This window comes from Cryptomeria japonica, chromosome 10 (genome assembly GCF_030272615.1).
Source record: "Cryptomeria japonica chromosome 10, Sugi_1.0, whole genome shotgun sequence".
Classification (NCBI taxonomy): domain Eukaryota; kingdom Viridiplantae; phylum Streptophyta; class Pinopsida; order Cupressales; family Cupressaceae; genus Cryptomeria; species Cryptomeria japonica.
In genome coordinates this window covers 295,417,783-295,435,568 of record NC_081414.1, presented here as the reverse complement: position 1 = coordinate 295,435,568, position 17,786 = coordinate 295,417,783, and the positions used below count along the sequence as shown (strand labels likewise).

General features: G+C 35.7%; 1 protein-coding gene across 1 annotated transcript in view; it reads right to left on the bottom strand.

The window, feature by feature from the left end:
- Positions 1-12,543, bottom strand: part of LOC131029354 (uncharacterized) — a 56,712-nt gene extending 44,169 nt beyond the window's left edge. The window contains exons 1-2 of the mRNA XM_057959818.2: positions 12,060-12,543; positions 6,685-7,209 (exon numbers count right to left, since the gene is read on the bottom strand). Of these exons, the coding sequence (XP_057815801.1) occupies positions 6,685-7,209; positions 12,060-12,236 (702 nt within the window). The 5' untranslated portion in view covers positions 12,237-12,543. The remainder of the gene's footprint in view (positions 1-6,684; positions 7,210-12,059) is intronic.
- Between the last annotated feature and the right edge of the window lie 5,243 nt (positions 12,544-17,786).

Sequence of the window (17,786 nt, the reverse complement as noted above, 5' to 3'; positions counted from 1 at the left end):
ATTTTTGAAGGAATTGGCTAGTGTAGTGAATATCGCCCTGGTCCTTGCCTGAAGGACAGGAGCGATCCTTGGTGTCCTGAGCTCATCCTTGTTCCTATCAATTTGCAATCGCCTTCACAATGTAAAATGATGTCCTTTGGTCCTTCTTGAACGTATGAAATGTGATTATCATTCAAAACTTAAGCCTTTATAGAGATTTCGCTCTGGTCCCTGACTGAGGGATAGGAGCGAATTTGGGCATATAGTGTAAATCCTTCATCAATTTGACTTGCAATTGTCTTCATGGCGCAAAATGATGTTCTTCACTCCTTTTCGAACACTTGAAATGTGAGTGGCAACTTAAATTTGGACACATTTGAACATTTCACTCTGGTCCCTTGGAGAGGGACAAGAGCGAACTTCATTTTCTGGACTCAATCACACTTTGCCCATGTTTAAAATTATCTTCAACGGACTTGTTGTGCCCCCTTTCACTCATCCTTGACATGAAATTCGCCTCAACTTGGTGAGAAATTCCCCTTAGTAAGAAATCGCTCTGGTCCCTGGCTGAGGGACAGGAGCGCCTAGGACAATATGGAGTTCACCTGGCGTTTTGCAATCTTCAAATTATCTTCAATGGGTCCGTTACGCCACCTTTACTTGCCTCAAACTTAAAACTTTCTTGATTTTTTGTCCAAAACATGCCTTATAAGGAAATTTGCTCTGGTCCCTGGGAGAGGGACAAGAGCTACCATTAAAGTTCGCCCTGGTCCCTGGCTGAGGGACAGGAGCGATTTTGCATTTAGGTCTAATTTTCCTCATGTTTGCGCTTTCAAATTATATTCAACTGATAAAATGCACTTCCTTGGTTCTCCTCAAATCGCGAAATCGTTCAAATTTTGCAAGGACAAGGTAATGTTGGATTTTAAGCTTCGGTCCTTTAGTGAGGGACAGGAGCGATTTTTGCTCCTGGCAAATTTCCATGTTTGCGAAATTCTTCAAATTATATTCAATGGAAAGAACATGCCTCCCTTTATCTCTTCCAATCCGAAAATCGTCTTGATCCTGCAAGGACAGTAAAATTTTGAAAAACAAGCTCCGGTCCTTCAGTGAGGGACAGGAGCGATTTTTGCTTCCACAGGCCAAAATATCAAGATTTCAAGACTTTAGTCACTTCACAAGGCAAAAACAAGTCATTTCCAATGCCCGGAATCAATTATCAAAATTCTCAAAATTTGGTCAAAATCATTCAATCAGACAAAATTCCATAACCCATCATTTAACACTTAGACAAAATTGGACTTGCATTCAAAATTCCGACTGAACCTAGACCAATTCACTTGACCACTTGACGAATTCACCTTATTCAAAATTGCATCCTACGGGAGGAAGCTCAAAAGACTCTCAAGATTGACTGGACTCTGGCCTGAAAACATCAAAACGGAAACCCTAAGGCTTGACCCTAATCCAGACAACTAACATACTAAACCAAAACCCTAAAAAGCAGAGAGAAAGGCGAGCAAAAACGAGCAAAAACGAGCAAAAAGAGGGGGTCCTCATTTTTAATGGGGCGATGTGTGAAATGGTCACAACAGGTACCTCCATGGGCAAAGTTATATGTTCCCCCAACCCTTTGCAATCAAAATTCTAACACATGCAAGTATTTTTATTTTTAATTTTAATATTCTTACAATTTTTTGCATTTTCAATTGTATTGGCTTTCTATCCAATTTCAACAAGTTGTGAGTTCTTTTTCCACTAAGAGGAATTGGAGTACATACTCCTTTATACACTTAGTTAAGTGCAACTAGTTGGCTGCAAAAAAGGCAAAAGATTTAGTCTATGTCCATTCCAACTTGAGCCTCCTATCACAAAAGAAAGTTGATTACAAGAAAGGGGCAAGGAAAATTCGAGATATAGCCCCTAGGTGTGTCAACTTGCATGCATATGTCTTAACGCTTGCTAGAGACAATCTAGATGACGACAACGCTTGTACACATATGTCCATGTAGCCAATGGGAGTAGCACTACAGTTGGAAAAGTTGAACCAAGTGGTGACTTAGACGTAGATACTTTCAATGGAAAGAAAGATACAATTTTTTGATTGCATTTACTGTTTTCAAGTTTTGTAATGATTTTACTTAGGCATATCATATATGATATAGCATTAAATGAATTATGAAATGTATTTTCAATTCTATTAATTAACTTATTTTTAGTATCAAGTATCAAATTTATTTGAAAGTTTCTATAGTCATTTGTGTACTTTTTATAATATATATGTATATAGCCATACCCATACCATATATATCAACAAGTGAGCATCAAAAAGAAAAGATTTCCTTCTAGAAATAAGGGTTTACAACAATTTTATCTTGGTACTCCTTCCACATCCAAGTAAGAGAAGGAAACTTATGTTTTGATCCAAATGTGGAAATGTGCTTATTAAAAACAAGATGCAAAATATAAAACATGTTCCAATAATTTACCACAATATATAAATCTTTTAGAGTGTATTGCATTAGAAACTCAATATACTAATTATGAATTTATAAGTGAGTATCAAACATACGAAAATTGTGGATGAAAATTGACATACATTTAGCACTAGTGAATATTAACCAATAAGATAGTAGCACACTATTAATAGTAAACATAAATCTTCCACCAAGGTGTATCTACAAAGAGTTCTAGTGCAACACAATACATATGTTAGAGGTGTATGGAAAAGATTGATGTGTATAATAATATTGGAATATTTAGAAGAAACCTTCTCTAGGGCTAAAATGCAAAATGCTTATTAATTCACAAACAATTGTTCAATAGGCGGGTGGCTTGGAAAACAATCGTGCTGATCGCATAAAGCATTCATATGTGAGATATTTAGGATCTACAAGATTATAACTCTTTATTAACTTTTGAAATGATACCTTGAATACTACTAGGAGTCTTTAAATGAATCCCATGTTGACTCATTTCTCAAAGGGTTTCTTCGCATATGGGAGACAACAACTAAATATGATTTATGAAAATCAAGGTCATCAAACAGACAATAAGACTGCTATGCCCTAAGAGTATTGGGTTATAAGTTATAAGTAGTCAGCTTGTAGCAACCTTAACTCTTAAATAAGTTATACAATTGTTATTATAATCATATATATGTAGTTAGGTTGTCCTATGGGTTATAGTAAAGTATCTAGGTCAACCTTGGTGGCATCCAAAGAATAAGTATGGTATACATAAGAGGTATAGGTTAATTATTATTACAATGTTGAGTATTGTATTATTAATGAAGACTATTGGTATCATCTCCTTCAAAGTGGATTAGGAGGTTGCCCCTTTGACGTGGCATATTATTATCAAATAGTTGCAACATATTTCTTATTATATTCTTGTAAACAATTGAAATTGATCATGCCCTTACGACACTTCTAAAAACACCTAGACATCACCTAGTCATTCATCTTACTAAAACCACCTTATGTCACCTTGTGAGACATTTATCCTATTTTCCAAATTAATCAAATAAATTATTATTATTCAATCCAATTTTTCCATCTAATCATTTATTTAATTAATTTAATCTCCCACATCACCCTTTTCTAATAATTAATTGAATAATTTATTAATATTTGATTAATTATTGAGCCACATGACTAAGAACTTGTCTAGATTCATTAGACACTTGCCACGATCAATAAATAAGAGGCACAAAAGTCAAATTAGCCTTGCATCTCAACTATTCATTTCATAGTACATCTCCAAATATCAACCATTCACATAAGGATATGCCCTAATCAAATCTAAACCTATCTCTTACACCTCATATGACACTTGGCACATTGCAATTTTGATCCAAACCCTAATCCTCAATCAATCCTAGCCATCCATCAACCAATCCATTGGGGCCCTAGATTTCTCCCTTGGAAATTTCATAAATTAGAGGCCTCTCCTCCCATTTGAGCAATCTTCTCTATTCTATTGTTATGTTGTTGCATTTGCTTTCGAATCCAATCCATTTTCATCATATACTTATGCTATCCATTTGATCTCCCATCATCTCAATTGTACTATCAAGTTGTCGATTTCATAAGCAACCACATTCCATAAATCAAAAAAGCAAGTCAAGAGTATTGGGTGCAACTTTTCTTCTAGCTCAATTTAAGAAGAAAAGAGTAAACAAAGTAAAAGGTTCCATATTGCTTTGAATATTTATGTTATTATCCTTGTTTTATTTTCTTGTCTTCATTCTTCTATTGTACAAGTTGCTTTATTCCAAATGGCATTAGAGCATGATCTTGGTATTGTTAAGGTAAGAAACAAGACAATTTTTTTCCTCAAAAGATCATTTTGGGAAGCACCTATCTCTCTTATATTGGAGAATGTTTTCAATATTTTTTAGAAGATGTTTCAAGGACATATTGAAGCTGCTACAGTCCAGATTTCAGAGAAATTGAAGCAGAATTATGCAAGTTATCGCAGATTTAGGGTTTCTGCCATTTTACTCCTAAGACTACAATTTAGTGAATTTCTTCCTAATTTTTGGTGGGTTGAACTAGAAAATAGTGATATATCTACACTCCTAATTTGAAGATATTTAAAGAATGTCTAAGGAAGTCATTGCGAAATTAGTGTTTTATTGAAGATTTATTATGGTCAGTGACAAATTGGCCCTATAAGATATTCACAATAAGTAGAAAAGAAAAAGAAGAAAGAAAACAACAACAAGAGCAAGAGCAAAAGTGAGAAAAAGAAGTAGCAGTAGAAGAAGCAGAAGCAGCAAAAAGGAGATGAAGAGGAAACAAAAGAAGAAAGAAAGATTCTTTTGTAGTCCACGATGTCGGGTGGTCTGTATATGGGTCTATAGATGACTTATAGCAATATGGAACCACTACGTACTCCTTACGAGAGGCACCTAATTGTGCTACAAACGAGGCATACATACCTTACCCCCTATGAGATTTGAACTTGTGACCTCTCTTTCAAGAGCGCAAGTTCTCCATCACTAGGCCAACTCCAGCTGTATTAGTGTTGAGAACAATACTTTGTAAAAAAAAAGCGGGGGGCAGGGGTGAGGGGAAGGGGTTGCTATGCCCTAAACTTATAATGTGTATTGGGTTATGAATAATTGCTTGTGACAAGCTTAATTCTTAAAGAAGTTATATAATAATTATTATAATCGTATAAATAGTTAGGTTATAATTAAGCATATAGGTCGGCTTGGGTGGCATCCAAGGCATGTGTATGGTATATATAGTTATAGGTTAGTTATTATATCATGCTGAGTATTGTACTTTTATAGAAGACTACATGAGGTATCCCCCTCGAAGTGGGTTAGGAGGTTGCCCCCCACAGTGGCATATTATTATCAAATATTTGCAGCATATTTCATATTATATTCTTCTGTTATGCAAGTTGTTTCATTACAAGTGGTATCAAAGCTTCTTCTATGGTGCAATTTCTTTCATTACAAGAAAGATGTTCTTCAAACCTAACTCACAGTAGGTTTTTGGAGTCTTAATTATATATCTTAAATATCTTGATCAGGATTCTTAACAAAATTAACTAGGGTTTAACTCCTTACTAAAAGGTACTCCACCACACATCTATTATGGATCGCCTATATGAAACATGAAGAAATTGTTGAATTTTAATGTCTCAGATTAACAGTAAAACAGAAAACAGAATTAAGGTGTTGATTTTGTTAAATCAGATTATTAGATTTGATGACTTAAACCAAGAAATCAATAAAGTAAATGCACAAGAAGACTCAACACGAATTACCCTGGGAAAACCTCCACATCTGGAGGAAAAACCCAGCAAGAACGATCATCCGATCTGATTATGTATTGTATCCAAATTGTAACTGTACAAAACTTAGCTTTTAGAGCTTGATGATGATGTCTAGGTCTGTACACCAACTTGCCTAGATCAGCCAGCAATCTGAAGCATTTGATTCGTCAAGGATGAAGGGTTTCGTGCTTGCAGCCCATTTGGATTCATGCCTTTCAACATCAATGAGTCTTTTATAGGTTCTCATTAGTCTGACATGTATTCACACCAGTCATCAATCTGGAAATGCATGTAAGTCTGATTGAATCGGCCTTGCTCAGATCTGCACCAGGTCTGTCCTCCTTTTAATTCGCAAGTAGCAGAGGACAGAATTCAGACTAGTATTGCAGAGGTATTTTCGCCTTGTGGTTGGAGTGTGTATCAAATGACATTAGGTGCGCTGTATTTATAGGAGGTTGGTGCCTTATTGGGTCGGCCCAATAAGGCACCTTTTGGCGCCAATAACAAATTTGATTTTCCATTATAAAGTCGGCTTAGTAAAGAACCTTTTCCTTCATATAACTAAGCCTTGAAAAAGGCTAAGGTAAGGTGCGCTATCAAAGGAGAAAAGTGCCCAGCCCTATATTATTTTAGCTCATTATTTTTTTTCGAGCTAAGTTACAAAATAAACAACAGAAATAACATAACTGTTTGTACCAAATGAACTGTATTTACTGAGATTCTTGTCTAGTGCACAGGGATTTATTACCAAAATTCTTAGTATGATTGTTATCATATTGTACTGTATTAACTATTAAGTCAATCACACAACACTATTCCATGGAAAGAAAGTGTAAAACCATGCATCAACTCCATTTGGGTTCAGAGACAAGAAATAAAGCAGGCACACGAAGAGAGCAAGAATGCACTTACATTTTCCTCTCTAAACCAGCCTCCTTTACCATCACGCCGCCAGCCTGCTGCTCTGAATTTGAGTTCCCTATCTCTCTGTTCCTGAATGTTCAACTTCTGTTCATGGACTACATTACTAACTACATTAGAATTAATCTGTGCAAAAGAAGTCATGTTGGAATTTACATCTTTGTTGACCTCAGAGTGACAGACAGTAGAATCCGTTTTCTGATCACATCTGTTTACATTTTTGACATTTAATGATTCAAAGAAAGGCTTTTTTGCATAATTCAAAGTACGATCAAATTTTGGATTTAATGTGTTGCCTGATGCATTCTTTCCATTAGAAAGTACATCTGCAGCTCCTTTTCGAGTTTTTTCTATTAAAGGACATTTAAAAGAACCAGAGTAATTGTCTAAAGTATTATTGTAAGTAGTAGAAGTTTCAGACAAAGCTATCCTTTTTGTTATCTCCTCCTGCTTGCTGACTTCCTTTTCTTTTAGTTTGGAAGCTGCAGCCTGATGCCTTGCCCCTTGGTTGTGCATCTGCATGGCAGAGAAAAGAAAATTGAATAATGCTTAAGCAGACAACTAACACACATTCTTATTTGCTATTTAGATGTCAAGGGTAATGAGGTGAAAGTAAATCATCTTTATATTTTGAACGTATCATTGTTGAAGATGATCTGGTTCAGCATTGTTATTTAAGCACTATCTACCAGAAAACATATTGGTTAAGCAAAAGCAAATTATTGTAAAACATTGTTAGGAAGATAGTATCCAATTTCAAGCATTGTTCGAGTCAAAGAGAATCTGTGTTATGTGTTGAATGCCTATTTAATACATGTTATTATGTTTCTTTTTAATACATATGAAGCACATAACTGATAACCCTAATTTAAGAATAACTCAACAAGCTAAAGACTAGCAGTAGTCTTAGTGACTGAAGAAAATTCAGTAAGTAAACAGTTGATTTTGATGATTCATTACCAAGGTTAACAGGAGACAGGGGTACCTGGAGACTCCAAAGATAGGTAACACTGTACCAGTACAGCTGATTTTCAAAGATAGGAGTCGGGGCACTTGGAGACGTCAAATTTATTATTTTAATAATTTAATAGTTTTCAGAAAATATCATGACATAGACATTTGAAAACAAGAATCTTTACATTATTACATATTATAAATAAAATAATCTTAATAATATGAATATCTTATAAATTTTTATTTTTTAATAACTTCTTTAAAATCCAAACATCCAACATTTTACAAATACAATTAATTAAAAAAAATTAAATTATACAATACCTAAAATTAAAAAACATAATATTTTTTCTAATAAAAGCATTAACTAAATAAATGTTTGCAGAAATCCAAACATCCAACATTTTACAAATACAATTAATTAAAAAAAATTAAATTATACAATACCTAAAATTAAAAAAATAATATTTTTTCTAATAAAAGCATTAACTAAATAAATTTAGACTAAATAAATGTTTGCAGAAACCCAAATCTAATAAAATGTATATCCTTGCCCAATGATATTGCAATATCAGGGAATATCAAAATAAAATGCTTGCCTGATAATATAGCAGCTGCATTTTTAATCGAGCCATGTTTGTACAGTAATCAAGCACTCATTCCTCTGCTCAATCCGATAGGGTTTTGCTTCAATAAATCTATCTAACCAGGTTTGGTCACCGTCATTGGTCGTAGCATCTTCTCTTGTTCCAGGTTCATATGGCCATATGTTCGTGGTTGTGGTCCGGAAACAAAGGTGGCACCAGCACTTATTGCAAAGACTTCAGGATTTGGAGGTTTTGAACCCTAGTTTCGAGCTGAAGATGTGAAAAAAATGGGTGGGAGACTTGGAGTCGTCAGGAGAAGCCAGTGTCCAAGTACCAGTGCACCCCTGTAGTCTCTGGAAACGTTTCGCAGGCCGGAGATGCGTCCCAGTCCAGGGGACGCGCCCCAGAGGTTGTCTCCCAGAACCATGTCCATCACCTATTTAATACATTTTTTATTTCCATTTTGATGTTTATTGACTGAATTTGTTATGGAATGAAAAGCATCTTTCTTACAAAAGTTCCAATATTTTTCAATTGGCATGTACAATTGTACTCTTAATGTGTGGTTCCACGGAGGGTGCTGTCATTTGTATTCATACACTGCATGTGGTCCCATGAAGGCAATTTACTGCAACTACAAGAACATATACAATTTGGAGCAGAAATATTGAACTCCCTATTTTGTTGAAGAGCAAGGGAGGGATAAGACTCTGTAGAAGTGCTCCCGTTATGTCGTTGCTTCATGTCTTTGAGTCTAGGCTTATGAATGGAAGCTCCGAGAAGCTATGCAGAGAGGGAATTAATGGGGTGCAGGTCTGGGATCAAGGAAGGGCACAGTGGATGGAACCTCCTCCACGGATCTGGTGCAGGGTATTGGCCACAGCATACGGGCTACAGGTCCACAGCAAAGACCAGATGAGATTGGTGGTAAATGGCACTCAGGTGGAGATAGCAAGGGACTTGATCAGATAGGAAATTCTGCGGTCTCCCTTCTTGGCCTGCACTCTGTGGCATGGTGTTCTGTGCATGAGGGGCACACAGATTTTGAGTGGAAGAAGGTCGTAAATGTTGAGGTCGAGGGTTTTGAACAAAAACCCCTAAATTATGCCAGTGTTTCGCCAACAGTTGCTTTCGGAAAAGATATTAACAAAGAAGTGAAGGAAAATGTAGATTATTTTGCTGAGACAGGTTTGATCAGTCAATTCAGAGGTCTCCGGCCGAGCCTCTCTGAAATACAACAATGGATTACTGCCACTTGGTACCCTACTATAGAAGGCAATCTTCAAATCTATCCTTGTGTGAGAGGGTTTTTTGCTGTGGGTTTTAACAATCTACAAGATAGAAACACAATTCTTTGTGACTACCAATGGAACTTTGATCAGAACTTGTTGATGCTGAAACCATGGTACACATCCTTCAATCCTACCACCGAAATTTCAACGATGTTCCAATCTGGGTAAGGCTCCCCAATCTCCCTTTGCAATTTTGGTTTGAGGCATGTTTTGAAGCCATAGGTAACTCTTTAGGGAAGTTTATGGTTGTGGATGAGGGTTCTTCAAATTACTTCAACAATACTTATGCACGCATCTTGGTGGACATGAATGTTACCAAAGATCTTCCAGTGACCACTATTTTGAAAACTGCTGATGGATGCTAGAAACAATTGCTAGACTATGAGGGTCTACCCTTTCACTGCAGCAGATGCTTTAACACTAGTCACTTGGCAGCCCAATGTTCAAAACGTAGAACTATCAGCCAGGCCACCTGGTGGAGAGAGGTCCCCTGTCATCATTAAATTGTGGAACAAGTAGACTCTAGCCAGAAGGGTGGTACCATTGTTGCAGGCCCAGAAAATTCTTGTGGGAATTGCAGATGTATGGAGTCTATAGACCCTCCTACTCAGGGCACGTCTATGATTACAGTTGAATCCCCTGCAGTGGGAGTGATAATGATAAGGGTGTTCCGGCCCCTATTTCAATTGAGGCATTTGCAGATCAGGCTGAGAACTCTGAAATGGGGAATGATGGTGTTATGGCAACAGAGAGTTTTGTTGGTAAGGAGGTGACGGTTCAACCTGCAAGCCCAGTTCTCACAGCTCATGGGTAAAGGCAAGTCAGGCAGAATGCAGAAGAGGCTTTGGGTGCTAACTGCTAGGTAATCTGGAGAGATTTGGACAGTGGCACAAAGGAAGAGGAAGAAAAATGAGGCAACTTTCAACACGCTGCTCCAATCCAAAGCTTAAGGATGGAGTGAAGTGAAGTCTGTCTTGCAGCCTTTCGTCTTAGTGACCTCTTGATTGGGTTGTTTGGGATTCTATTGGCAGGGAGGAGGTCCCCTGTTTGTGACCTCACCTGGTGCGGGCCAGGATAAATTTTTCCAGCACGGTTTAATTTACGGGTGTGGCCCCGATAGCACCACATTAACCAATAAAAAAAAAGAGTTTCTACAGAAGTAAAAGAAAATATTGCTAGGTGGAAATTTGTGTGGTGACTAAATAAATTTCTATTATAGTCTGCAATATCATAATAAGAGATTGGAGAATTCATGGAACCAGTTTCAATCTAGAACATCCCTAAAATATATATGTAGCAGTTAGCACCCACAAGGTATATCTCTGCAGAAACACTAAATTATATGTATGATCTCCTAAAAGCTAAGTCTTCGACAACATCAAGTATGTGTAATTTGATAGTGGTTATACATAAGACAACAGATACATATTTACTTCACCGGAACTACAATACAGAAGTGCCTATGGAAATCCAAAAAGTCAAGCACAATCTCATCCTTCGACTATCTATTTGTACAAACTTTGAGAACTTGACATGGCAGCTTACAGTTTAAAGGTCAAAGAAGTCAACTGAATGGACCTATAGGCACAATGCTTCCACTATATTTATGCATTAGCATGTCCCCATTCATTGTTTGGCCATTAAACTTACATTTGACAGTGAGCACTTGAGGCAATGATACATTATCGTCTAAGATTTTTGGAGTCAATTGTATTCCTAACAAAAATTTATAAATAGAATTGACTACAAGTGCCTGAGACAATATGGTACACTGCAAGATTACTTGAAAATAAAAATAATACAATGGTTTGTGAGATAGATTTGCAAGGCTTGGTTTTCTTCAAAGTTTGAAGATTAAAAGAAAAGGAAATTTGATTAGAATCATTGTTATGTGAGTTTATTTTTATTTACTTCTGGGTCTGCGAGACCAATATAGTATTGCAGTTTTCCTTCAGCGTATAATTCTATTCCACCCCGCTCTTTCTTTTTCTCATTAGCAGTATATCACTTTGTTTTCAAAGTTTTCCTTGAAAATATGATTCCAATCACCCAGCTCTTTACATGATTAGCTGTATATCAGCTTTGAATTGCAAACCTGCGCATTTACTAGCCCAGTCGGTAGGGCCGGAATCACTTCCCCACATCATGCCCTTAACAGCATTAGCTGTTACCATCAATAGAATGCCACTGTTCAATTAAAAAAGAGAAATCAAAGTTCCAAGATCCTGGTACCCCGTGCACCTAACTTTCCTTAGATTTCAGTAAAGCTCACAGCATACATAACCCAACACAGCTGGCAATGTTCGGACTACAAAATTGAACATACCCTACCCTACTCAGGATTCATTCCAGCAGCATCAACCTAAGATTTAAGAAGTTTTGAAACAGCCCTATAAGAAGTAAAACCACCATTTGACATGTAATTTGAAGGTGCATTGCCATGGATAGCATGGCGAATCTAAACAGATTGAGGGAAGAAAGACAAGAACTGTACATTGAGAAACATGAAAAGGAGTAAGGAGTACATGTTTACCGTGAGCATGGAGACAGTGTCTAGCACTGGACGATTTGAGCAGACGAGACAAACGTATTTGCCATTTGGTAACTTGTGAGAATGAGATTCGTCAAGTTGATTGGAAAGGAGGAGATCAATTCTGCGCTTCCTGCAATAAGCCTCAGGTGCCCAGCTGTCACCACCATATACACTCATATCTTAATATCACAACAAAACCCGAACAAGCCTTGTGTTTTCCCTTCACTTCCAGTCTTTCCTGATCCGCAATTAATCCAATGAAAATCTGTCCCCAATTTCCATTAAGCCCTATTAGTTTTAGAGCCGGCGTCCTTCCAGGAGAAGGTTAGCTGCTGGCACAAAGCCCATGGATACTCAATAAATAGTATTTGAGGGAACAATTTTTGTTTGCCAGTTCAACATTGGAAATTTTCAAATTCTATAAGAGAATACATTTTAAAAAGAAAAATAGCCTCAAGAAGGAGAAGAACTAAGTTGAACTTACTACCTATTGCTTTATAATATTTTGGGAAATTTGTTAGGAAGGTTTGTGATAATCCTTTAAAATTTAGTGTTATTTTTCGTTCAAGAGTTGAATTTACTTCCAATGGATAGAAAAACTGCATTCTCATTTCTTATTATTATGTTTGTCATATTCTTTTAAGCAATTTTTAATTGTCAAGGTTAAGGATTTTTGAAAATGTCATGGCATTAAGCTCATTGGGATGAGGAATCTTACCAAAGATTTATTAGTTCTCTTTTAGGGATCATAAGCAAATCAATATGCTTCTTAAAGTGTCTAATTGTTGGTTTATGAAAAACATTTATTTGGTGTTGTAGACGTATATGATCATCTAATTAAATAAATATTTAATATTTATTTAAATTGCATCCCTCTATTAATTAAATCTTATTTAATTAATTTCTCCATTTTTCATCTATTTGAATAAATGAATTAAATTCATCTAACCCCTTTCTAGCCTTTAAATTAAATAAATCATTTTATTTAATTAAATCATCTTTCTCCATTTTAATTAAATTTGCATTTAATTAAAATCATCTTTACATATAAATAAATCAAATTTATTTATAATCCCCTCCCACTTGCATTTTCCTACAAATGCAATTTGCATCCATTTTAGTTGAAACAAGACATTTTTATTTTAAATAAAATCATATTTCTCTCACTTGCATGACTTTCCTACATTTCCCACTTGCCTAATCTTTCTTCTAGAACCTTTCTAATCCCAATTAATTAGCCTTAATTCTTCCAATCATATCACATCCCTAAATTTGGGGAGGTCACTTCTCAAATTTGGAAGAAAGTCTTCTAAATGCATTTAAGACTTTATTCCTTCAAATTTGGAAGAAAGACTTCTAAATGCATTTAAGGCTCTTACAAATTTGTCCCCAAAGTCCTTTTTACCATTAATGGTTAATTCAACATTCCCTCGTGGTTAGAGACTTTCTCTCTAACTTAACTCTCATCTAACTTAGGGGTCTTATCAAGCACTCGTGGCTTTGACCCTAGTTATCCCATTTAACCCTTGCACAAGAGTTTACCCCTTGGGTAAAAGCTTTATCCAATGGATGACCCTAACCTAACCCTCACCCAACCTCCTAAGGTGACCTTCATGTCTTCTCAAACATTTAATGCCTCTTGCATCTCCTCTCAAGCCACCTCTTGTTGACAATTGATGCCATTTCATTGGTCAAAATTGTAAACATAGATTGAGTAACTTTCAATCCTAGCCATTGTTAAGATTATTGAATCGTAACCATCCATTTCCCTATTTCCTCTATAAATAGAGCTCACTTTCTTCATTCTCCATATCCAAGTTTTATGCATCTACATTATAGTCTAATTATATCAAGCATTTTAGCCTCTCTTTGTTAGAATAGCATTTAGAAGCATTTCATATCATAGCATATCCATGTTAGTATATCATGTTAGTGTAGTTTGTTAATATCTTTAGCATATCATTATCTTCATACTAGCGTAATATCATAGTTTGAACATATCATATAGATCTTTGAATGCATTCATGCATATAGATCACAATATCACTCATTCTTGGAGTTGTCATTCCTAAAGTCATTTGCTCAATGATCTGAGAGCAAAACATTGGCTTTAGGGATCCTATGAGATAGAGAACAATGAGACACATCTTGGAAGTTAACTAGTTTAAGTTAGTTAATATTTATACTTATAAGTTTCATTGGTATGTTGGTCCTTTGATCTCAATGTTGATATTTTGATCACCCCATATTCCAACACACAGGTGTTATCTAATTGCAACGAAGATTTCGAGGTCTAGGAACAAGCTTCTCTTAAAATCCTATGGGGGTGGAGCTTTTGAGCTAGCCAATCTCCATATCTGCTTCCATGGAATAAATTATTTAATTTAATGATTTTATTTGTCATGAGCCTAAGAAAATTTTCTCAACTCATCCCTAATGTTGTAGTGTGGAGGTGGACCTCACCTCAATCCTAAAGAACTATGTGGAGATTCAAGCAGGTGGTCTTCATTTTACACAAAATATCACATACATTAATTTGTCAATACTTGCTTTTGTTGATAATCCTTGATATAAGATTAGGGCAATGCCCATTTATGCCAAGAGCACCTTTCTAGTTTGAGGCAAAATCCTTTGCTCGCTTAGTTAAAAGAAGTTAGTTGGACAATTATGAGTAGTAGAAAACTTGTGGCAAGCATGCCATATAAACCTAGTGAGCTTCCATCTAGAACCCAACAATGTGTGAAGAAGAATGAATCAATCATCTTGACCAAGAATCTTTCTCCTAGATATTCTTTATAATTAATCATTATCATTAGGTGTCATATTTTCATTGACACTTCTATTTTATGTGCTTAACCCTCTGAGCACTTTCAAAGCCCTTTCAGTGATGAGGATTTATTAAGGAGAGATATTAATAACAGGTAATGCTCACTTTCACTCAATAATTATATTTGACCAAACCAACATCCCCTTGAAGGGAATAAATTCGCGATGCTTACAAAAAAGGATGACCAAATTAATCTCTTTGTAGAGAATTCCTTTGCATGTTGTTATCTCTTCAAATGAATGGGGCCCTGTAAAAGCTTCATGTGTGCTTTTTGATAGGTCCTAAAAATAAGTTCCCAAATTTTGAAGTTTGTCTCACCTTCAAGACTAGGAGTGTCAATAAGAAGGTGAAATATAATTCATCAACAAATTAGGTATGGTTAATGGTCAATTTTGAGAGTGGGTATTCTCTCCTTCACTTTAAGTTCAACTTAAACCTAAGAGGGTGGTTGAGGTAGAGAAACCTACTTGCTTGTAGCGAAATGGGAGCATCAAAACATAGCATGGACATTTATCAAAGCATAATGGAGAGGGGATTTTTGTTAGATATTTAAAATGGGGAATTAAAGACCGTGAACTTTTTGTCAGGATGCCTCAACAAAATGGAATATATGTGCAAATTGGATTTGTAAAGAAGGCTTTACACTTGGCAGCGTAGTGCCAAATTCTACAACCATTGCCAACATCCTTCCTACATGTAGAGAAGTTTGTGATTGGTAATTTGTAATGGGAACACAAAGAATAGAAGAGAAATAAATTGAGTCAGAACAATAAAATATTGCAAATGATGCATCGATGGGAATATGGAAGTGAAAATCTACATAGAGGCGGAGACCAGCCAATAAGTGTGGAGCTGCATAGAAAAAAAAAAGGATTCAGCCTAGGAAAAAGGTCATCGAAGATGAATGGATGGAGCAAATTCTGAATATGATATAAGGAGGGTTTGATAACTTGAGGAAAAAATGACACAAGTTGGGAGAGTTTAGGGTAGTGACCCAAGTGGGAGTGGCTACGACCCATTAAAGAAGAGAGCTACAAAGGAGTCTTTGTCATAAAGAGTTGTTTGTGAGTTGAGTGAGGCCAATGAAAGGCCTATAATGGAAACCTTGCAATCGCAAATTTAATAAGGAATGAGTTTTTTTTTTAAGTGTGTGTCGGAGTGGAGGTCCTTTGCATATATTTTGTGTTAGTGTTTTGTTGTTTGTAGGTATGGGGTACATTGTCCCCTGCATCAGTGGCATAGTCCCAAGTTCAATAGTTTTAAGAAACTATCAAACCATGTAGCTATTCAAACTCACAAACACACAAATCAAACATTCTTTTATTAAAATGCAATGAAATCATTACAACTAGGGTATAGATCATTACAGTGACATCACAATCCAATATTTATACATGCCTCCACACAAGCCTTAGCATTTAACCTTACAATATTACATACATCAACTATGAGAGCTCTATCGACTTCCTTAGTGTCCTTCATTGAAATCTTCTTTTGGCCACTACCAAAACTCCTAATTTGTTGAAGACTCCCTTTTTTCAAGAATAAAAATCCATTTTTTTAGGAAATTAATGCAACATAAGGTTTATAATACATATTTCATTCTTCCATAGATTAAAAATTATGAAATTGAAAATATGGAGTTATTGTTGAAGGCCATAAAACTCATTACCAAATAAGATGAAATGATTGCAATGCATTGGTGGTTTCATAATCACTTTGGTAATCAAATTACCATTTTTAGTGCAAGATTCTTGCAATTCATAACTATTTTCTTTTACTATCTTCTATGAGGTAATGAAAATTGTAATGGCACCTTATTTAGGAGAGAATTTCATATCTTTTAAAAGAACAAAATTTGTAGATTTTTAAAAAAGTGGTTTGGAAAAATGAGAACAAGGAGGCATCAGAAAGGAGAGAGTTATGTCTTATCTTATGTGGATTTAAAAACAACAAATAATGGCAAGAAAGGGTTGCATTGAATATTGGTATAATTGATGGAGATGATGATGAGAAGATGACCGGTAAAGTTGATATGATTAGGTATATGTTGTCATTGGTGTCAACTAGTTTGACCAGATGCAAAACTAGCAGAGGAGAGAAGGAGAAGTTGAATCATGCATTGTGGTTAGAATTAATGGTTGTGGTTGAGATATGTGACTTGGAAAATTTGTGTTGATTTAGACGTTGTGGTTCACAATATATGTTCATAACATTGGCATGAGTCTGTGATTGAAATCGCATCAAGTTTGGTGAACCAAAAAGCACATTTATAATTGACTATTATGAACTCTGTCAAGAAGAATGAATATCAGTATCAGATCTTTAACGGGTAATGATTTAATTTTTGGCAATGGATCTTATCATGATCATTACTTAGTGATGACATGTCATAATCAATGTGTAATGATAAAGATGGTATTTGAGCATGTACAAGGATCGAATTTCTTGGAAAACAACAAAGTTCTTAGAAGAATGAAACAAGGGTTTGATTGCTTATCAAATCGATGTGCGATGATCATTCAACGACAAGAATCATCTAGAAATTTGTTGTAATGATCTGTAATGTATTTTGGCAGAGTGTTTTGCTGCGCTAAATGTAAATTCATTGTATCTTGTTGATGTAATTAGGGTTTGTAGCCACCCTAACTGAACAAGTGTATTTTGGGCTAGTTGGAGAAGAGATTTTGTGTCGGTGGTTTGAGAAGAAGGTATTGTTGAACTAGTTTGAAGTGTTTGTATGTGTGTAGAAGAGTTGTGTTGAAAAGGATTTGTACTAGCAAGCAAGGAAGTGTTGTAATCAGATCATTTGCCCTGTTGTTCCCTAACAGTTACAACAGTTTGAAATACCTTAATTGGGTAGATCCTAACAGGTCTAATATTATAAATCCTTTCACTGG